This window comes from Echinops telfairi, unplaced genomic scaffold, assembly GCF_000313985.2.
Source record: "Echinops telfairi isolate 266 unplaced genomic scaffold, ASM31398v2 ScPeMD7_7424;HRSCAF=8462, whole genome shotgun sequence".
Lineage (NCBI taxonomy): Eukaryota > Metazoa > Chordata > Mammalia > Afrosoricida > Tenrecidae > Echinops > Echinops telfairi.
Window position 1 is genome coordinate 15,132,781 of NW_022111324.1, and position 24,354 is coordinate 15,157,134.

Here is a 24,354-nt window from a genome sequence, read left to right on the forward strand (position 1 = left end):
CACCACTGGTCCTGAGGGGATGATCCGCCCTGGATTCCCTGTGTTTCCAGTTCCTGTCTGTATCAGTGTCTTGTACTACTTTTGTTGTTGTTTAAAACTAGTTTGTATGTCACACACAATTGAGGTTGGTTTCAATTGTACTTTTCCTTGTTTTAGAACCGCTCAGACCAGTGTTTAGAACTGATGGTTACAGAAACCGGAGGGTTTTCAAGGCTCTGACCCTTTTCTCTCAATGTACATGCATAATTTAAAATTGATTAATTATTATTTTGCATCTTTTATTTGTGAAGTATACTACATACAAAGAAAAGAAGACATATTTGCAAAATCAATGTCATCAGCGTAGTGACAGCTCTGTTCTAAATAGTGACAGCTCTAGATCCTAAAATAGAATCTATTTTTGAACTAAGACCTTCATTTCTATGAAAAATATTTTTTTCTTAAAAAACTGTCCTTAAAATCATGCCATGTAAACAAAACTTTTTATTAAATAGATTGTAACATGTAAGATACACATTATAAAGTGCACAAGTGTTACAGATATAGGTGAGTAAAATTTTTTTAATTAATCATTTTATTGGGGGACACTTAGAAATCTTGTAACAATCCATCTTTTAATAGTATTGAGCACACTTGTACATATGTTGTCATCAACTTTTCCAAAACAGTTTCTTTCTACTTGTCCCCTTTGTATCAGCTCCTCTTTTCCCCCCCTCCCTTCACCCCCTCCCACCGTTGTGACTCCTTGATCAATTATACATTATTATAGTATATATAATTAAACATATTAGTATTGTTATTTCATGTCCGTTGTCTCCCTTCACCCACCTTTCTGTAATTCATCCCCCTGGGGTGAGTGAATTCTCATTATGTGAACACTCCAGGATAGAGGTATAGGATTTTACTAGCACTCCAGAAGCCTCTCATTTCCCACCTCCATTTAATGCTTCCTCACCAGTAATCACCATTCTGACATCTGTTATCACAGATTAGTTTTACCTCTTTTTGGACTTTAGGACAAAATTATAACCATGCAATATAGATTCTGTTGTGTCTGGTTTCTTTGTTCCCATTGTCTATGTGATTCATCCATGTTATTGCATATAACTTATTATTTTCCATTTGTTGTATAGTAGTCTCTATAGCATATTCATGGCTATATAATACATGACTAACACTTCTGTGTATATTTTTATATTAAGGATTTTTGTTGTATTTACATGTTTACTAGATGTAGTACAATCAGTGGAATTTCTGGGGCAAAGGATTATAAGCATGCTCAGCTTTAGTGGATATTACCAAAAAGAGCTTTGTGTCGTTTTACCAATTTGCATTTCAACTAAAAATATATGAAAATTCCAGTTGCTTTGTATTCTTGTCAACATTTGGTAAACTTTTCAGTTTTAGCCATTTTGAAGGAGTGTGTGTTATATAATTGTGGTTTTCACATGGATTTTGTGTTTGTCATTTGTTCATCTGGAAAGTTGGGTTTTCTCTTGTATGAGCTTTTTTTTTCTTCTTCCTGTTGAGAAACATGTATTATAAGTATTATCTCTCCGGCTTGCTTCTTTACTCTGACTGGTATCTTCTGGAGAACAAAATCAGGATCAATCCTATTGCCACCGAGTTGATTCTGGCTCAGAGTGATCTTGGCAGAGTGTGTTTTTTTAATGTTATTTTGAGTGCTTAATCTTTTGCATGACTTTTTCCTAAGGCCTCTGTATGTTATTTTTTCAAAGATGATTCTTTTTTTGTTTGTAGGAAGATAGAGTAGGACAGATTGTTTTTACCCACTTTTAACTGGTTTGTTTCTTGCTCAACTAGAGTCCTGAGGTTTTTTACATGGCCCACACACACACACACACACACATGCGCGCTCACACACATGCACGCATGCATACCCACACACTGTAGTCATCTCTACATGCTACTAATTTTGTGTCCATGTTCTATGAAGTTACTAAATCTATTCAATTAATCTTAGCATGCTTACAGGACATTTTCATCTCCCAAAGTTCCCCACCTATAAAATAATATTATTTATGCATAGTGAGGAATGAAAGTTCACACTTTTACAGTCTACCTATCAAGCTCTCTATTGAAAAGTTTGTACTTACTGGTCCCACGTATTCTGGACAGGAGGGAGAATGATCATCTTGTTTATACTGGGAGAGAGGATACCAATTTGGCATAGTGATAAATGTTAAGCTCTGAAAGTAAGAGTTTTCTTTATTTTTTTCCTCTTAATCACTCCTTTCATATAATTCATTTTGGAAGAATTATCCAAATCTATTTCATTGGTAAGTACAATTATGTTTGTCATCGTCCACAACAGTAAAATTTACATTTCACACACACACACAAACACACACACACACATACACACTCGGTAGTGTGTGAGAGAAGGGTGTGTGTGTGTGAGAGAAGGGTGTGTGAAAGTGTGTGTGTGTGTGTGTGTGTGTGTGTGTGTGTGTGTGTGTGTGTGAGAAGGGGGTTATTTTGGGTGTTTTTTTCCCTTATGTGTATATCCCCTTTAATATACATATTAATAGAATAGAATTTCTATGAGTCAGAGCTCAACTTAGAAGGTACAATGTGAGTTTCAAATATGGATTTTTCTTCTGAGACTGTAGCAATGAAAAGGTCAGGTCTGTGAAGCTGGACACCTGGAAAAAGAATGAGTGATTTGCAATGCTCTTGGAAGCGCCTGAGGAGATTTAAACATTTTTCTTCATGTGCTTGTTCTCATAAAGCTTGTCTTGAAATAGCTTTATGGTTTCTGTGGAGCCTGTAGTCTTTCAACTGAAAGACTAATTGAAGCCATCACACCATTACTAGGATAAAGAAGAGAAGAAAGAGGGATTATGAGGATGATAAAAATGGATAAAATTAGAATAAAGGGATTGGTGTGAACCTTGAGGTTTGATTGTATCCACTGTTTTTAGAAAGTCGCATTCTTTTTTGAGGAAAAGAATAAAAGTTAGTTCACTTTTCCAGCACAGAGAGGAAAGGGGAAAAAATTAACCTTTAAGGACAAAACATATGGATTCTTTAAATAAAGCAATGCTTGAATTTATATGGAATCCCAAAATTGACATCTATTTCTGTATTAGATTGATCTACCTTAAATGACATAGACAATCTCAACTGCCAAATTTGAGTTGCTCACCTTCCTTGTTTTATCCACGTCTCCCCTTAGTGACTTTAAAAAAAGCATTTTATTAGAGGCTCATACAACTGTTATCACAATCCATACATGCATCAATCCCCACAGTGATTTACAAATAACATTTAGATGTTGTTACGGTTCGCTTTAAACATGATCTGGTTCGTTTCTCTTAAGTTATGTTTGCAGTGCACTCTGTCTGTAGAGAAGAGGCCTTTGTCTTCTTTCTTGTTTCAGTGGACTGAGCTCAGGGCTAGCAGACCGTGCCAGTATCATACGTTCTACTGACCTGACTTGACGTCACTGTGCTAGCTATGTCCTTCAAGCGGCAATCTCCAAGGCTGGATTAAATGTGTAAGAGATATGTTGAGCTAAATGCTTATAAAATGAAAGCGGAAAGGAAGTAGGAGAGGTTGGGGCAGTCAGCATCCCCATGCAAGTGTGACCCCCAAGAAAATAAGAAATGGGAGAGTAATTGTGTAGAAATGTCTTAGATGGCGATTTAATTTTAAGACAAGTTTGGTAGTACTATAAGTGAATCCTCCCAGAAGCTGGCTGGCCTTAGTATTTTCTGTACTCCATCTTTGGGTGAGAGCAGCTCGTGAATTTCGTGGGTGGATTTTAGAAAAAGCAGCTGGGTCTGCAGTGGGTTTCTACATTCCTTGCTGTAAACTGAGAGGCACAGTCTCAAGGTTGCCATACCGATATTTTAGATGAAAAATTAATGTGTATAAACTCTAAAAGAGATTTTTGTTTCTTCTGTTTCCCTCCTTTTGTGGATTATTTTTATTTGTAAAAGGTTTCAGGTTAAGCTTTTCGAGGTCAGAGCTATTACTTTTTCCTTTACATTGTTGAGTCCTTGGTGGCGGTGACCTCTGCATCAATACGTACATACATATGTGTGTATATTATTTTAATGAAATTACAAAGGTATAAGCTATAAACTTATAATAGCTTGTGATGGAACATTATTATTATTATTTTATAATATGACGTTATTTTCTAGGATAACACAGTGGTTTTACATTTATTTACTTTTTAGAAAGTGTATCAGTTTACTTTTAAATTGTTACCAAGGACCTTTATATATAAAAAAAAACAAAACAGCCTGTTATATAAAAGGAAACTTACAGCTAGGAATTTTGCCAGCTATGCTAGATAAGAAAATTGCTTTGTGAGTGAATATTTGTGAGTACTTCTAGCCACCTGCATTTTTGTTCTCCAGTATTTAGATGATTTTATATCAGTGAATCTATTTTGGGAGAGTATGTTGATACTCACAATTTCCCCAGCATATAGGACAAACCTAATAACACTTGGTACTGGAAATTTTTATTATTAGATTTAATGGACAAATGAATCTTTCAAATTTCCTTAACAGACACACACACACACACATTTAAGCAATCTCAAACTTACAGAAAAGTCATAAGTTTAGTTTTCTGAAGGTATTTGAGAGTTAGTTGTCAAAATGGTGCCCCATCACCCCTAAATACTTTGGAGTGTCTTATAACCAATAGTATCCTTCTACATAACTATAGTGCAATTTTCCAAATAAAGAAGTTAACATTTATATGTCACTGTGAATTAAGCATCAGACTTCATTTGGTTTCAACTGATTGTCCAGATAAGGTTCTTCATAGCTAGGAATCAGTACGGAATCACATATTTCACGTAGCTGTCATTGCTCTGGCTTCCTTTCATCTCTAATCGTTTGCTCAGCATACAGATTGAACAATGGTGAAAGAGTACAACCATGATGCATACGTTTCTTGAGTTTAAACCGTGCAGTATTCCATTTCTGTTCACACAACTTCTTCTTGATCTATGTTTAAGTTCCGAATGCGCACAATGCACTGTTCCATGATTCATATTTTTCTCAAGGTGATCCACAGTTTCTTATGGCCGACACGGTCGAATGCCTTGGCATAGTCAGTGAGACAAAATAAGCATCTTTCTGGTATTCTCAGCTTTGATCCAAGATCCATCTGTCATCAGCAATGATATCCCTTGTTCATCCTCCTTTTCTGAATCCAGCCTGAACTTATGGCAATGTGTTGCTGCAACTGTTGTTGGATGGTCTTAAGCAAAATTTTACTTGTGTACAATATCAATGATATCACTCTATAGTGTGAGAATTCTATTGGGTCACCTTTCTTTGGAATGGGCACAAATATGGAACTCTTCCAGTCAGTTGTCCAAGTAGCTGTCTTCCGAATCTCCTGGCATAATGAGTGAGTGCTTCTAGTGCTTCTTCAGCTTTCTGAAGCATTTCAATGGTTATTCTTTTTTTTTCTCTCCAGATCTTATTTTTTTAAATCATTTTATTAGGGGCTCATACAACTCTTATCACAATCCATACGTACATCATTGTGTAAAGCACATTTGTACATTCATTGTCCTCATCATTTTCAAAACATTTGCTTTGCACTGAAGCCCCTGGCATCAGCTCTTCATTTTTACCCTCCCTCTCCACTCCCCACTCCCTCATGAACCCTTGATAATTTATAAATTATTATTTTGTCATATTTTACACTGTCCGACGTCTCCCTTTACCCACTTTTCTGTTGTCCGTCCCCAGGGAGGAAATTATATGTAGATTCTTGTAATAGGTTCCCCCTTTCCACCCCACTCTCCCTCCACCCTCCCAGTATCGCCACTCTCACCACTGGTCCTAAAGGGATCATCCATCCTGGATTTCCTGTGTTTCCAATTCCTATCTGCACCAGTGTATATCCTCTGGTCTAGCCAGATTTGTAAAGTAGAGTTGGGATTATGATAGTGGGGGTGGGGGAGGAAGCATTTAGGAACTAGAGGAAATTTGTATGTTTCATTGTTGCTACATCACACCCTGATTGGCTCGTCTCCTCCCCACAACCCTTTTGTAAGGGGATGTACAACTGCCTACAACTGGGCTTTGGGTCTCCATTCCGCACTCCCCCTTATTCACAATGATAAGATTTTTTGTTCTGATGATGCCTGATAGCTGATCCCTTCGACACCTAGTGATCGCACCAGCTGGTGTGCTTCTTCCATGTGGGCTTTGTTGCTTCTTAGCTAGATGGCCGCTTGTTTACCTTCAAGCGTTTAAGACCCCAGATGCTATATCTTTTGATAGCCAGGCACCATCAGCTTTCTTTGCCACTTTTGCTTATGCACCTGCATTGTCTTCAGCGATTGTGTCAGAAAGGTGAGCATCATGCAATGCCAGTTTAATAGAACAAAGTATTCTTGCATCAAGGGAGTACTTGAGGAGAGGCCCAATGTCCATCTGCTACCTTAATACTAAACCTATACATATATACACATAGATCTATTTCCCCATCCTCATATATAAATATATTTGCATATGTACATGCCTTTATTTAGGCCTCTATAAATGCCCTTTGCCTCCTAGCTCTTTCCTCTATTTCCTTTGACTTTCCTCCTGTCCCACTATCATACTCAGTCTTCATTTGGGTTTCAGTAATTTCTCTTGGTTACATTACCCTTGGTCTCGCCCTACCAGGCCTCCTACACTCTCCTCACCACCGATTTGGATCACTTGTTGTACCCTTGTCCCTGGGTTTGTTAACATCATTCCTTTCCCCCCAGCTCCCCCTCTCTCATGTCCCCTGGAACTGTCGGTTCCATTGTTTTCTCCTCCAGATTGTTCATCCAGCCTATTTTATTTAGACAGACCTGCGGAGATTTCAATGATTATTCTATCAATTCTTGGAGCCTTGTTTTTGGCTAATACATTCATACAATTTGAACTTCTTCCTTCAGGACTATTAGTTCTTGTTCCTGAAATGGTGGACTGTTTTGGTATAGTGATTCTGTATATTCTTTCCATCTTCTCTTGATGCTTCCTGCAACATTCAATATTTTGTCTATAGAAACCTTCAAAATTGCAATTCAAGGCTTGTAATGTTTCTTGAGTTCGTTCTGTTTCAGGTATGCTGAGCAGGTTCTTCTCTTTTGGTTTTCTAATTCCAGGTTCTTGCACATCTTATTATAATATTTGGCTTTGTCTTCTTGAGCTGCCCTTTGAAATGTTCTATTCAGCTCCTTGACTTCATCCTTCTTCCCATTTGCTTTAGCTGCTCTGTGATTAACAGTAAGTTTCAGAGTTTCTTCTGATATCCACTTTGATCTTTTCTTTCTTTCCCATCTTTTGATGACCTTTTGTTTTCTTAATGAGGGGTGGTCTTGATATCCTCCCACAGCTCATCAGGTCTTCTGTCATTAGAGTTTAGTGTGTCAAATCATCTCATTAGATGTTCTTGAAATTCAGATAAGATAGATTCATGTTCCTATTTTGGTTCCTGCGGACTTGCTTTAATTTCCTTCAGCAGTATCCTGTATTTATACATGAGCAATTGACTGGTTTCCCATCCCTGGTCCTGTTTTAGCTACTGATATTGAGCTTTTCCATTGTGTCTTCCAACAGATGTAGTCAATTTGATTTCTGTGTATTCCATCTGGGGAAATCCATGTATTTGCTATGAACCATCACTGGTCTTGCAAATTTGTCATCCAATCTTCAGCTTCATTTCTAGCACCAAATCAAATCTTAGAAGTAAACCCAGAATACTCCTTAAAAGCAAGATTGGTGAGACTTTGTCTCATATAAGTTAGACAAATCCCTGAAAAAGACATCACGCCTGGTAAAGTGGAAGATCAACAACAAAGAAGACCATTGATGAAGTGTACTGACTCGGTGGCTGCAATAATAGATGTAAACATACCAATGTTTGTGATGATGGTGTAAGACTGACAGTATTTCAACATATTGTCCACGGTTGTGTCAAAAAATATTACTCTTAGGGTTCTGTTTCATAGATACATGGGTTTAATCCAAATAAATTATACTTAAATATGCCTCTTATCAGTAAAGATGTGCAGACAATTTGTTTCAGAAATACTCTTGTTTTTATGTTACTCGGGTACCTTCAAAAACAAGGTCCAATCAAAACAGCGGCATTAGAGCATTTTCCGAACCAGTTCAAGTCAAGCCAGAGAGCTCAGCTCAGAAGGTTATAGTGACTGTTTGTAGGATTCCCAAGGAGTCATCTAGTAGCCCTATTGGTGTAGTGGGTTAAGTCTTGGGCCGCTAACCACAAGGTCAGCTGTCCAAATCCACCAGCCATTCCTTGTGGGAGAAATGAGTCTGCCTCCTCCTGTAAAGTGTTAAACTTTCAGAAGCCTACAAGGACGGCTCTACCTTTCCTATCGAGTCAAGATGAGTCAGAATAGACTTGATGGCAATGAGGTTGTTTTTTTTTAATTTTATTGGGGCCTCTTAAAACTCTTATCACAATCCAAACAGATATCCATTTCGTCAAGCACATCTTTACATATGTTTTCATCATCTTTTTCAAAACATTTTCTTTCTACTCAAGCACCTGGCATCAGCTCCTCATTTTCCCCCTCCCTCCCTCAAGCTCCCTCCCTCCCTCAACCTCCCTCCCTCCCTCCCCTGCCTTCTGTCCCTCCCCCTGCTCCCTTGATAATTTATAAATTATTCTTTTTTTTTCATGTCTTACATCGACTGCTGACTCATATCACCCACTTTTCTGCTGTCCATCCCCCTGGGATGGGGGCCATATGTCGATCATTGTGATTGGTTCCCCCTTACTTCTCCCCTTACCCTTACCCTCCTAGTATTGCTGCTCTCCTTATTGGTCCTGAGGGATTTATTTGGCAATGAGTTTTTAAGGAATTATCTAGTTCCTCTCCTCTGTGCTGGACTATAGATTACGTTTGTGGCCAGCTTCTCCAGAATATTTTATATATTCAGTCAGTAGTGCTAATATTTACTGAACACCTAATACACATCAGGCTCTGTAGCTTAGAGAAAGGGATACAAAGAAGATAAAGGGGACATGCCTTCGCTCCTTATCTCAGAGTCTTGTGGAATAGATCAGTATGTAGAATGAAAAACTGCACAGTGTGTAAAGTACTGAAAGCTATATGTGAGTAAAAGCTTGGAGAAAAAGAGTAACTGATGAAGTCATAGTAAATGGGGCAGAATTAGACACAAGGAAAACACATTAGACAGGTTAGATTATCTTAATCTCACAGAAGGTATGATCAAAATTTCTACCTGGCTGGCTTTAGACTCTTGGATGAAGAATATGGAGGATTTCCAGGCATACAATAGGAGGACACATACAAAAAACAGCATGGGAGAGCTAGACCCCTTCATTATGGTCCAGACAATGTGTTAAGTGTTTTCCATGTTCTCATTTAATTGTCACTATGGGGTTAGAAAACAGAGCTTTTGAGAGAGTAATGAACTTTATATTGCTAGCAATTGGTAAGAGCCAGAACTTGAACTCTGATCTGTTGGAATATGGAGCCTGTGATGTAATATCTTTGTTATATCACTTGAACTCTCTATTCAGAATTATTCTTCTCAGGCACAACTATGATTTTTGTCCATGGAAGGTGGGGGGAGGCAGGGTGGTGAACTTCCAACATGCCCAAAATAGAAGCTCAACAGAGTAGGGGATAGAAATCCATATGGTCTGGAGATATGACAATTTGATAAAGGCAGCTTAATTCTTTCTATTTTATTTCTTCTGGGCCCAGAGGAAAAGAAACCTTAATATTTTTATATCTATTTATAAACATGCTTATCACATGCTAAAACTTAGACACCCAAACCAAACATTGCCAGCCAGTAAGCATGAAGGAAAAATTTGAAGTGTGAGATAGTTTACAACATTATTAACATAATTTATTTTACAAGTATACTTGTATATTTTTGTAATAAATATACAATTTTGAGTCTCTTTGATAAAATAAATAGCTGTTTGCCTGTGACTAACTGGTAACCATAGTCAGGGATGCCAACTTTGAAAAGAAATTTTACATGTCAGTAGGACTGACTGTCTTTGCCAATTCAAGGCACAGAACAATCACTGCTGCCCTTGAATTATCTGAAAATATTTTCTAACATGTGTAGCCTTGAAATGAGATCAGAACTGAGGATGCCCTACATGTCTCACCCCCTTCTGTAACAAACACAGCCTCATACAAAAACCTTTGAGTGTTTGGTACGGGAAATACTGAAGAGTGTTTCTCTTTTATCCCAGGAATAAGCAACATGTAGTTAGCCTCATGTATTAGAGAAGCACACTTAGAGGGAAAGGTAAGAGAAACTCAGACTCTTAAGGCGTGTAAGAGGGAAACCCATAAGATATTCTTTAGCAGGCTAGAGATGCTGCTATATGGGTGTGCATGAATAGGTTAAGCATATAAAATAGATTCACATTCAGCTTCTTAGCACTGCTAAATAATTGACATATTCTGCTAACTTAGGAGACAGTAGTTTAATTTGTCAGTTTTAAGCCATGCATAAGTGTTTCTCCAACCTATAATCTATTTTTCAGTCTAAATTTGTTAGTGAAGGTGGGAGGCTGGTAATGAAAAGTACTCCTTTGTTACCACAATGACTTCTAGGTAAAGCTGACCAGGCAGCTGGCCGTTCAGGGATGGTAAGAGGTCAAGCACAAAAGACAAGTTTTGAATAGAGGGAATGATTCTGTTTAGTTCAGTTAGAGAATGCATAGAAATCAGAATAACATTTGAAAGAATTCTAAGAGACCAAAATTGCTAGAACACAATCAGACTATATCATAATTTATTAATGGCTCATACAATAAATTTTGTAGCGGGCCTCTTAAAATGCATTTAAAAAATTATTTTATTAGGGGCTCATACAACTCTTATCACAACCCATACATACATACATTGTGTCAAGCACTTTTGTGCATTTGTTGCCACCATCATTCTCAAAACATTTGCTTTCTGCTTGAGCCCTTGTTATCAGCTCCTCATTTCCCCCTCCGTCTCTCAACCCTTCCCCCTCCCTCATGAACCCTTGATAATTTATAAATTATTATTATTTTGTCACATCTTACACTGTCCGACATTTCCCTTCACCCACTTTTCTGTAGTCCATCCCCCAGGGAGGAGGTTATATGTAGAACCTTGTAATTGGTTCCCGCTTTCTACCCACCCTTGAAAAGTCATTTTTATTGATTAGCCTAACTCAAAACCAGAAAGAAGTACATTAAAAAAAATCAATGTTTTGCTATTTTGCATTCTGACTGCTTTCTTCTCTCTAGTTAGAGATTAGGCTTTGGAATCTTTTAATAACATACCTTCTCTCGCTGATGTGTCATGAACCTTCCTTTCCTGTTGTACTTCTCTTGGAACAGAAACAGTCATATAAGTGCATCATGCTCAATACATATTAAACAGAAATGTACAAAGATGGATCGCATATTTATCAAAGTGGTGTCAGGGTAGATGAGGGATGATTGACTTCAACCCTCAACTTTACATATTTTTCACAGAGAGGAAGTGCTTGAGAATAGAAGCGTGGACCCATCTGAAGTGAATCAAACATAACAAGGGCAAGGAAGTAATTGTGATATTGCATGCATCATGTATCTTGAAAATGAACTTGGGAAAAATTTGAAGCGTTTGTTTGTTGTTGTTTTGCTGTCATTCACACTATTGCTCTTCCATAGGATTAGGACATTCCCCTTTTTCTTGCCATTTTGTGCTTCCTCTGGTGTCTTTGTAATCCTTTCAACATCCAACACACACACACACATGCACGCACACACACATCCATGAGCTCTGACTCAAAGTATAAATGAAACAATTAGAAATAAAATAAAATTAAATAAATAAAATGATGCAATTGATTCTTTAATTTTTTTAAAACATTTTATTAGGGGCTCATACAACTGTTATCGCAATCCATACACACATCAATTGTGTAAAGCGCATTTGTACATCATTCTCAAAACATTTCTCTCCACTTAAACCCCCGACATTAGGTCCTCATTTTTCCCTCCCTCCCCGCTCCCCCCTCCCCGATTCTTTAATTTTTAAATTTAAAGAGCTCTTGAAACTGGTGATAATGAACAAAAGTTTCAGGTTCATGGAGCAATGATTTCAATGATTAATTTTTCTTTTGTTAGAAAAGAGTGTGATAGTATCATCATTAGCAAGTGAAGGTTAAAAAAGAATAGTTCCATAATAAGATTGATTTCTTGATTGAATGATTGCTTTGTACTTACTGAAAATTCTAAATGAGTTTACAAAATCAGAACTCATGTAAAATAGAATTGTGTGCTCCAAAATATGTTTTTGTAAATCCTACCCTCTAATTGTGTGGTTATTTGCCATTTGGATGTGGCGATTGTTGTTAGGTTGGTGAAAGATTAGGTTGTATCTTGAGTCAATCTCTTTTGAGATATACAGGAGATCAAATAAGCAAGCCAGGAGAATTCGAGGAAGAAAGACGCCAAGCCATACACAGACTTCCCAGGAGCAGAAGCTCCAAAGAGGCAAACAGCTTCCTCCAGAGCTGACACCTGGAATTCAGACTTCTGTCTTCACAACGGTGAAAAAATAAATTTCTATTTGTTAAAGCCACCCATTTGTGGTCATTCTGTTTTAGCAGAACTAGATAAGTCAGACGCAATTCAGCTCATAACATTGGGATACCAAATTTTGATACTTGTGTGCCTGAAAGAAATGAATACAATTTACAATCAAACTAAGAAACAAAAAGTACTGCATGGGATGAAATGATGCTCTTGTTCATAACAAGTTTTGGTTATCCTATGGAAACTGATTTTAGTTAACACCACGGAATGTCTGATTTGAGAAAACTGAATCTTGTTGTGATTTAGAATATTCTCTTAACAAGGCTTTTGAATAGGTATGTTGAGTGTTGCTGATGAAGATAGCCCTGTCAAATATATCTCATAAGTATTTCATTTAAGCTGGATCACTCACTATTTAACCCTTTGTAACTTACTTCACTCAACACATTGTTCTCAAGGTTCAGCCATGTTGCAGAATATATCAGGATCTCATTTATTTTATTAGCAGAGAAATATTGCTTAATGGTTCAGCGGTTAAATGCTCAGCTAACAGTTTGAACCCATCAGTGACTCCAGGGGAAAAACCTGACAGTTTTTTTATTTTATTAGTTTCCAAATTGCCCCACTCATGTCATTAGAATCAGAAATGAAACATACTCCTTTCTTTGGAGTCATTGGAGTAATTTCTCAATCACCCTAGTGCATTTCATATGAGGAAAAAGCCACGAAAAGGAAACTGGAGTAGCCTTACTTTACCACCCCAGTTCATTCCTTAGTGCAAAGCTTGCCATCAGGCTAATTTCATTGTATCTATTCTGATTCCTGGAGACCTCCACTTTTAGAACTTTGCTTTCACAGGAGATCCTCAGTTATCTGAGGCAATGGCTTTTGGAGTAGGAGTTTCCCAGATCATCTATAAAAACAAATTGTGGTACATTCCATTGGACTAAGGTGGAGTCAGGTCTGCACCACTCTGCCAACCCTCCCGTGGTGAGGGATGAGGACAGTCGCCGAGGTTTAGTGGTCTTGAAAAGTCTTGGTAAGCAGAAGGCTATGGATGGCTTTAAGCCCTTCGTTGGAAAAGAAGACCCGAGCTCGTCTCTTAACAAAAAGAAAATGAAGAGAAGATAAACCTTAAGTAAACTAAAGGAAAAAATTAGGATAACAAAAATCATTAAAAAAGAAAATAGACTTAAGAATTGATAACACCACAAACTAGGACTTTTAAAAAGATTAATAACATTTAATAAGCCTCTTAGCGAGATCAATGAAAGAGCAAACAAAGGTACAGATTAAAAATATCATGAATGAAATAGGGTAAATCAAATACATGCAGACTTTAAAAAGGTATAAGTGACTATAATGAATAACTTGAGGAATCTCTGGGTGACACAAACGGATCTGCTGGCGATCTGCTTCCAAAAGTTCATAGCTGTTGAAAGTTTCATGGAGCACAGTTCTACTCTGAAACACATGGGGTGCCATGAGTCAAAATTTACTCAGTTGCGGCTGGACATGGACAACCTTTTGTCAATACATTAATAACTTAGATAAAATAGTCACATTCCTTGTAAATCACAAGTTACTTTCACTGATTCAATATGAAAGAGAAAATAAGATTATTAAATAATTTATTTAATTAATAACGAAGACACTTTTGCATGGGACTAGTTTTACAATATCCTAGGTTCAATTATGATCATTTCAAACACTTAAGAAAGTCTTAATGCCAACACTAATAATTTATTTACCACATAAATTCTTTCAGAAATCAAAGTAAGGGAGAATACTTCCAAATTTATTTTAAAGGAACAGTTTAATGTACAATTATTGCTATCAACAAACTGTCTGGAAAGCGTTTTGGGGGTGAGGGAGAAGAGTATGAGAAGTTAGAATTATCAAAGCAGTGGATGGAGGTGAACACTAGCTGATCCTATTTTTAAAATGTGATAAACACATGTAAAATTTGAAAAATAAAACAAAAAGAAGAAAAGAAACTACAAATCAATAAACCTTAGAAAAAATCCAAAGGATAATAGTAAAGTGAAGGCAGCAGTATAATAAAAGAATACCACATATACTCGAGTATAAGATGACCAAATATCAGCCGGAGCACTAATTTTACCACAAATACTGCACAAAAAATGTACTGCACTGGACATCCCTTTACAGAAGGGTCACAGGGAGGAGACAAGCCAATCAGGGTGCAGTATAGCAACGATGAAACAAACAACTTTCCTCTAGTTCTTAAATTCTCCCCCTCACCCCCCACTATCATGATCCCAATTCTACCTTACAAACCTGGCTAGACCACAGGATGTACACTGGTACAGATAGGAACTGGAAACACAGGGAATCCAAGGCAGATGATCCCTTGAGGACCAGTGGTGAGAGTGGCTATACCGGGAGGGTGGAGGGAAGGTGGGGTAGAAAGAGGGAACCTATTACAAGGATCTATACATACCCCCTTCCCTGGGGGATGGACAACAGAAAAGTGCGTGAAGGGAGACATCGGAGAGTGTAAGACATTACAAAATAATAATAATTTATAAATTATCAAGGGTTCATGAGGGAGAGGGGTGGGGAGAGAGGGGAAAAATGAGGAGCTGATGCCAAGGGCTCAAGTAGAAAGCAAATGTTTTGAGAATGATGGTAACAAATGCACAAATGTGCTTGACACAATGGATGGATGTATGGATTGTGATAAGAGTTTTTTGAGGCCCCAACAAAATGATCATGTCTCATAGTGGGATTAGCCATATGGTTCACTCTGTGCATTGGCTGTTCGGAGCAGGGATATCGCCCTCCAGGCCTGGTGGGCCAAGATGTGTTCCACTCTCTCTTCCTCCCCATTCATTTGCTTCCGGGTACTCTGATCAGACATGTCCTTCTCCCCAAGCTGCAGCTTCAGTGCATGATCCTGGGACAAGAGGAAATTAAAAGAAAATAGAGGAAATAACTAGGAGGCAAAGGGCCTTTATAGAGATCTAAATACAGGCATGTACATATGTAAATATATTTATATAGGATGGTGGGGAAATAGATCTACGTGCATATATTTATAGGTTTAGTATTAAGGCAGCAGATGGACATTAGACCTCCACTCAAGTACTTATTCAATGCAAGACGCTTTGTTCTTTTAAATTGACATTCCATGATGCACACCTTCCCCAACACGATCACTGAAGACAAAGCGGGTGTATAAGCAAATGTGGTGAAGAAAGCTGATGGTGCCCAGCTATCAAAAGATATAGCGTCTTGGGTCTTAAAGGCCTGAAGGTAAACAAGCGGCCATCTAGCTCAGAAGCAACAAATCCCACATGGAAGAAGCAGCCTCAAGATGTCATCATGTAGTGCTTCAGAACTCCCACAGCAACCCAAACCTTCCTATCCTCCCACTCACTCCTCACTCCCCTTGGCCTCATGCACCTGACCACAAATTAAAGTGGAAGAAGACACCAGCCTGTGTGACCACGAGGTGTACAAGGGACCAGGTATCAGGCATCAAAAAACAAAAAATCATATCAGTGCGTGCCCACCTTCCCGATATGATCACTGAAGACAAATGTGTGCATAAGCAAATGTGGTGAAGAAAGCTGATGGTGCCTGGCTATCAAAAGATATAGCATCTGGGTCTTAAACCCTTGAAGATAAACAAGCAGCCATCTAGCTCAGAAGCAGCAAAACCTACATGAAAGAAGCACATCATTCTGTGTGATCATGAGGTGTTGAAGGGATCAGTTATCAGGCATCAAAGAACAAAAAATTCATATCATTGTAAATGAGGGGGAGTGCAGAGTGGATACCCAAAGTCCATCTGTAGGCAACTGGACATCCCCTTACAGAAGGGTCATGGGGAGGAGACAAGCCAGCCAGGTGCAGGGTAGCAACGATGAAACATACAACTTTCCTCTAGTTCTTAAATGCTCCCCCCTCCCCCATCATGATCCCAATTCTACCTTACAAATCTGGCTAGCCAGAGGATTTACACTGGTACAGATAGGGACTGGAAACACAGGGAATTCATGACAGATGATCCCTTCAGGACCAGTGGTGAAAGTGGGGATACCTGGAGGGTAGAGGGAAGGTGGAGTAGAAAGGGGGAAATGATTACAAGGATCTACATATAACCTCCTCCCTGGAGGATGGACAATAGAAAAGTAGGTGAAGGGAGACATCGGACAGTGTAAGATATGACAAAATACTAATAATTTATAAATGATCAAGGTTCATGAAAGAGGAGGGAGAGGGGAAAATGAGCTTATATCAAGGGCTCAAGTAGGAAGCCAATGTTTTGAGAATGATGATGGCAACAAATATACAAACGTGTTTGACACAATGGATGGCTGTATGGATTGTGATAAGAGTTGTGCAAGTCCCCAATAAAATGATTAAAAAAGAGAGTTGTACGAGCTCCCAATAAAATGATTTTTTTTTAATCAAGGAATTGTATAGTTAAAATGTATGCATTTAATAGATGGTGAACTTCACATCAAATATTTTTAATAAGTTAAAGATAAGAATTCCAGGCCCTATATTCTGACTACCATGGCATATAGAAGATAACACATTTACCATCCCTGTGATAAAACATTCATTTTAATGAGGACATTCTCATTTAACTTATAATCCTAAAATCATATGCATTAGATTATGTAATTTAAATGGGAATTTCCTTACTAAAATGAAGAGTAGCACTTAGCTGTTGCCCATGGACTGGGATGCATGTCAAGGATTGAAGTAGCATAATTGATGTGTTTACTTTTTGAAAACAAATGTCAGAACATCCGAACAATTTCTTATTCTGAGTCAGGCTTGGCAAACTATTTACTCCATATGGCCTATTTTTGTTCTGCTTGTAAACTAATTAAGGTTTCTGCAGTTTAAAGGATTGTTAAAAAATAACAATAAAGAAACATACGCAACAGATACTGTGTCTTAGAAATCCCAAATATTTTCTATCTGCTCCTTTACCAAGAAAAAGCTTGCTGACCCTGTGTCTTTGCTCCTTCATTAACAATGTGCTGCAACTGATAACTGACTGATGCTTCCAAAATTTTCATATATATATATATGAAATTTATATACACATACATATACATAGAGAGAGAGAGAGAGCATGGAGTACTGGTTGGTACATATTAAGCATACAATCACATTTCCTTTCCTCCAGAGACAGGGATAAATGTTAAATGGAATGATATGATAGGTATCTCTGGTTTCCCCAGTGATGTAGATGGCAGGAGCAATTTCTACCCTACAGCTTCTACCTGGGAAGAATTCAAGAATTTCTAGAGTTCTTTGTGGAGGATGTTTCTCTTTTTGTAGGCCAGATTAGAGGGTCTGCACTACATTCTCAGCAGCCTCAAGATGTCCTCCATGTGGTGCTTCAGAACTCCCACAGCACCCAAGCCTTCCTATCCTCCCACTCACTGCCCTTGGCCTCATGCACCTGACCACACAGTATAGTGGATTTTTAAAAACTCATTGTAGTTCTTTGAGCTTCTCTTTATTCCATATTCATAAAAGAGTGTCAAGAATAGCTGTGGGAAAATTCAGTCTCTCTGTGAGGACCACACTGTGTGAATGACACACGTATTGAAGTTGAGGATGGATGAAATTGTGGGCAGGAAGAAGCAGTACCTGCTGTGTGGCAACATTTATGTAAAGCTCTATGAATATTTACTGTATTTATTTCTCTCTGCCTTTTCCCTAGGCCTACTCTGTGTATGATGACGATATTGGATACTGTCAAGGACAGTCTTTTCTTGCTGCTGTATTGCTGCTTCATGTGAGTAATTTTCCACCTAACAAGTGACATGGTTAGTCTGGGTAGACTAGAAATACAAATTCGTAGACACTCGTGTATAAGAAAGAGCTTTATGTAAAAGGGCAATCGTATATTAAGAAAACATCCCAGTCCAGTCTAGATCAATTCCATAAGTCTAATATTAGCTCTTATGTCTGATACCAGTCTATAAACTCCTCTAAGACCCATGCAGCACATGCAGTGACGCCGAATGCAGGAAGATCACAGGCCAGTAGGTGGAAAGTCTTGTGGATCCAGTGGCAGTAGAAGCATCTCAGTGCTGACATGCATCTCCACGTGGCTCCTCTAGCTCCAGGGCTCTGGCTTCATCAAAGTAGCTCCATCTGACTTGTCAACAGGAATGTCAGGCAGAAAGAGTATGTGTCCCGCCTTCAGGGAGGACGACAGGAGTTCCCAGAATCCTCAGGAGAAAGCCATGCCCACAGAGTCACCATTGGCTGTGACCTGATTGACAAACTCCACTCCTTCACTCAAGTTTACAGGAGATTATTGAAGTGCCACACATCATGCTGCCAAGTTTATTTTATGCCCTTCTTGGTTTTGTTCTTCCATCTTATTGTTCATTTACCTGTTGGAGAGTATATGTGGCATATTTAAAAAAAACATACTTGTATGGTGGAGTAAAAATGGGACAGTTTCTCAACAGAATTAATTTTTTAGGAACTACACTGCTTATTTGGTGTTATTTTTAACTAGATCCTATTGGAATTAAAAGAGCCAATGTAAATGCCTAAATGTGAGCAGGGCCATAGCCATTGTAAACCACTTGCTGTGACAAGGAAGTCTTTTCAGTGATGTATTTATTTATTGTGTGTGTGTGTGTGTGTGTGATTTATTTTTATATTCCCTCTTTCCTACCTTTCACCTTATCTTAACAAAACATTTATTGAGCATCAATTTCTAGACACTGGGCTACACAGTGGGATTACAAAGATAATGAATAATTTATTATGCATATTCTCAAATACCTCACAGTCCAGGAAAAGGCTCAGACATGTCAGCACATACTTATCTGTCTTCTCTTTATGAGTCTTTGTTGATTTTTCTGATGACAAAACTATACATCATCCCTCAAGAACTTATAATGTGCTAAGAGAAAGAGATACATGGAGTAAGACAATAGAAAGAATTACCTAACTGAGCCCTGTAAGACTTTGAGGAAGGATTTCTCCGAAGGATGTTGCCGCTTTGCCAAGACAGATAATTGGGGTGTGCAGGAAATAAAGGGGAGAGAGTAAAGAATTCTAGTGAAACAGACATGAGAAAATGTATGTAGACAGGAAAGGTCACAGAATATAAAGAGATGGTATGAAAGTATATGTTACTATAAGAATTGTACAGGAGCCCTGGTGGTGCTACAGGTTAGGCATTGGGCTGCTAACCAGAAGGGCGGCAGTTCAAATATACCTCCACTACTCAGGAGAAGGGTGAAACTGTCAGCTCTCATAAAGACTTACAGTTTCATATGCCCTATATAGGGTTGCTATGAGTTTGAATTGACTCAATAGCAGTGGGTTTTTGTTAGCCCAAAAGTGTGCAGGTCAACCCCACCATTGCTCTGTGGGCAAAAGATGAAGCAGTCTGCTTCTGTAAAGATTTCAGCTTTGGAAATCCTTGGCGTAGGTCTACTCTGTTCTTTAAGGTTGTTATGACTCAGAATGGGCTCAATGTCAATGGGTTTGGTCTTGTTATTTTTTAAATAGGAATTGTACGTAGAGAGTGATCTGAGGTAAAAATGGCAACGTGGAGAGAGAAAAAATTGTGAAAACTCTATATTCATGTCTAATAATGTGGACTTTATTTTAAACCTAATGAGGAGCCAGCCATTGAGGGGAATGACATAATCAGATGTGCATTCTAGACCAATTACTATTATACCTGTGTGGAGAGCAAAATTGAAGGGACAAGCCTAGCAACAGAGAGACCAGTTTGGAAATATAAATCTAAATGAGAGATGTCGAGACTGGGTGTTGGAGGAGGACAGAATTAAGGAGCACTTGGGACACAAAAATGGTAGTTTGTTTATGATGAGTTAGTGAAGGAAAGTTCAAAGGTGACATGTATAGTTTTCTAGCTTAAGTGATTAGATAGAGTATGGTTTTGAATGAAGAGATAGAAAATTTATCCTTTAAGACTAAATGAAAGAAAAATGTATGAGTTAATTATGAATTATTTTGAATTCATTGAATTTGGTATGTCTATAGAACATCTAAGTTCAGCTCTTTAGTGATCATTTGGATACTGGAGACTAATGTGGAGGAGGAAATCAAAGCTGACATTTTAAGAGTGGATCTTAAGACCTAAGAAGAATACGTAGAGTAGGAAGAACAGGATAGAATGTAGGAACACCAAGACTATTGAAAAAATAGAAGGCTTGATGACATTCAGGCTTTCAATTGGATGGAAACAATGGATAATAGCAATTTCAGTAAGTTAAACTAAAACAGTTCCTCTGGGTTTGACATTTTTAAAATGGATAACAATTACAATAGATTGATGGTACCAATGATTCTAATGATAATAATGATACACACTGGTTCCATGGTGATTCATCACTTTATTTCACTTTGAGCTTAATTTCTTCCTCTGTTGCATTATCATCCATATATGACCTTCATCCCCTCCCTTTTAACCATCTTTATTTCATATCTACACATTCCACCTTCTTGGTAGACCCTGTGATGAGCAAGCCCTTTATGGCCACAGACTTTCAAGGCCCCTGTTTCCACTACTAAGCTTACCTAGTATTTAAGATAAAGAGATCTCTTTTCCAAGGTACTGGGGGTGGGGTAGGGAGTGGTGAACAATGATACAGGTTTGTTCATCAAGCTATCATCTAAAGGGAACATTTAGACATACTCTGATGAGAAGCTAATATTCAAGCCATGAGTGAAAGTTTTTTTGTTCTACAAAGTAATCTTGAAATATACCACAGTGTAGCATTTTTTACCTGTAGATCTTTTTACACTAGGCCATTGTAAAGAGGAGAGGGCCTTTAAACTTAGCTTTCAATAGTGGAAAAATAACTGCTGAATACAGAGAAAACCATTGTTTTTCATATTTTCAACACCTAAGTCTTCATCATACTTCAAGATTAAAGTATGGTACGAGAAAAATTCAGTAGTTCATGGATAAATGAATGGGATTAAGGGAAAAAAATTAAAAATATAAACTTTCTGTCTCAGCATAAGCATGATCAAGTCTTAGACAATTTTGTAAGTGATGGTAGCAGCCAATTTACTCTGTCCCTAAAGAATTGCAGATCTTGACATTTTGACTAAGTCAATTCAGTCTTTTCTGTATTATTAGCTGAAGAAAAATGTGTATCCTTTAGAGATTTATTAAAATTAAGAAAGGGAAATAAAAGTCAGAAGGAGCGAAAGCAGACCGTAAGGTTGATGCCTAATGATTTTCTATTGAAAGTCCTGCAAAACTGTTCTTGTTGGAATAGAGACGTGAACATCGGCATTGTTGTGGTGCAGAGGGGCTCTCTGGTGAAGCTTTCCTAGGCATTTTTCTGCTGAAGTATTGGCCAATACTTTCCTAAAACGTTCTTTAAACACTCTCATAATGAGCAGATGTTATCCTTCTTTGGCTTTCCAGAATGTCAATGGCAAAATACCTTGAGCATCCCAAGAAACTATTGACTTGACCTGTGCTCTAGACTGACCCATTTTTGCTTTCATTGGACCACTTCCATCTCTTAGTAGCCATTGCTTTGATTGTGCTTTGTCTTCAGGAGAGTACAAAAATCCATTGTGTTAGGCAGGGTTCTCTAGACACTCCAGGACACTTATGATTATCTATATATTTATAAGATGATAGGTTTATACAGTGAGAAGGAATACAACAGCTAATTAGTACACACAGAAGTAGAGAGGGCTCAATTCAACTCACTTTCGTGAAACAGTTAATATACTGGAAGTCCTTCAACTTACATGGGCTTCCGGATCCAAGGTCTAGGAAGCAGATAACGGAGACCTCTCTAGGGCAAGGCAGGCAGAGTCTACCACAGGCAGCAAACAGCCTGGTGGCTCAGCAAGAGTCAGTAGCTTGGGATCTTCGTGAAGCAGGCCTGGATGAGATATTGAACTCAAGCAATGCAAGTTGACAGGATCCAACAGCCTCAAGCTCAAGCATTATACGCACCAGCAGCATAGCAAAGAGGGTCTCGAAGGAGCCTCAAGCTCTAGCGACATGATCCATGGGTTGGCCCACAAGTTGTATAGCACTCAGGTCAAGGCAGCGAACTTCCTAAAGCAGCCGCATGCAGGTCCAGTCACCAGAGAGCAAGAGAGACAGGGGATTTACCTAACTATCAGAGCCATGTTTCATCTCCTGTTAAAATTGTTCCAAGAAATGCTACAGGATCTTGATTTGTTAAACATTGTTATTGTTTGTTAAGCATTGCTATTGAAACACTTGCTAAACATGGCTATTGAAAGTCCTACTCTTATATCCATCCAATCTGGGCATAACTATTTTGAAATCCATTGAGTGAAACGTTTGCTCATATTTAACTTTTCAGGTAGAATTGTGTATGCAGAAATATTTGAGACGTCCATAAAATGTCCAAAAATTTCAGCTGTTGTGCCTCTTCAGTTAAGGCACACACGTGACTAATTTTTTTCTCTGCAAAGTGATTTGGATGGTCTGCTGTTGCTGGCTTCATCTCCGACACTGTCCCATCCATTCTTACAGTGGGTTATCTATTTATAAATTGCTGCTGTCTTGGAGGCATTATCCTCATAGACTCTTTGTAAAGCATCAGTGATTTCACTATTCTTCTACTCACGCAGGACCATAAGTATGGCGTTTGTTCTTGCTAAAAGTAGAATTCATGTTGCTCTTATCAAGTTGATGTCTAATTCTTCTTAGTGCCTCAAACTAGATAATGTCAGACATTTGTAACAAGTTAGTGGGAGTTCATGTTGGTGCAAGACAATTATGAAATCCATACATAGGGTTTTTTTCCCCATAATATGCATTTTCAATGAACTTTTTGAAGATTCCTAATATTGATTAAGGATCGATGTAAAGAATATCTCAGTGAGAAGTCTGAGATTCTACAGAGTGATGCTATATGACAGAGTAGAACTACTCCATAGAGTTTCCAAGGTACTTATTCAACAAAACCGGCTCTAAAGAAATTCTAAGAGTTCTCTGAGTTGTATGTTCATAGAACTATGCAGCTGTTGTTAACCATGGTTTTTAAAATATAACATGAAATGTAGAAGTACATTCAGAATCTTTAAGGAAAATTAAACGATATTTAGTATAGTTTTAATGAAAATATATTCTAATTTGTGATTGTGATGATTCTCAGTTTATCAGCATATTCTATTCACTGAACAACCTGCACCTCAACCAATTTGAATAGCAGGCATTAGCTGCAGGGTTTTTGGGTTCTTGTGATTTGCCCCCCTTTTTTTTTCATATTTTTACCTCCAGGTTTTAAGCAGTTCGAAAAAAACAGGTTAGCCTAAACAATTCATCAAATACACTATCTTAGGTTCCAGGGAGCTACGTTATTAGGGTGCTACTGCCTAATTTCTTGTCAGTTACATAAGCTATTGCCTCTTATTTCTGCTAGACATCCTGTGGCAGCTCCATATTAATCATTGTCAGACCTGCTTCTTTTGGGGATGCTGTCCTTTCCTCAACTCATGCTCATTTATATTTCACATGCACTGCCTAAGGGGGGAAAAAGACCAAAGATGAAAGTATGTTAAAAACAGCTTTGAATTTTTACACTTTTTTTCATGTCTAAGTAATTTTAAGAAAGAAATAGACTCTCCTGATGCTTCGAAATTTTCAGATGCTTTGACAATTTTTTCACGTGGAGTGAGTTTTTTTCTTTTTAATCGTTTTGTTAGGGGCTCATACAACTCTTATCACAATCCACACATACATCAATTGTGTAAAGCACATTTATACATTCATTGCCCTCATCATTCTCAAAA

The 24,354-nt window shown here is 38.0% G+C and overlaps 1 protein-coding gene across 3 annotated transcripts in view; it reads left to right on the plus strand.

The window, feature by feature from the left end:
* Positions 1 to 24,354, plus strand: part of RABGAP1L (RAB GTPase activating protein 1 like) — an 812,491-nt gene that overhangs the window by 472,807 nt on the left and 315,330 nt on the right. For all 3 annotated transcript variants that reach the window (XM_004706718.2, XM_004706719.2, XM_045297897.1), the window contains exon 15: positions 18,278 to 18,352. In XM_004706718.2, coding sequence (XP_004706775.1) covers positions 18,278 to 18,352 — 75 coding nt within the window. The remainder of the gene's footprint in view (positions 1 to 18,277; positions 18,353 to 24,354) is intronic.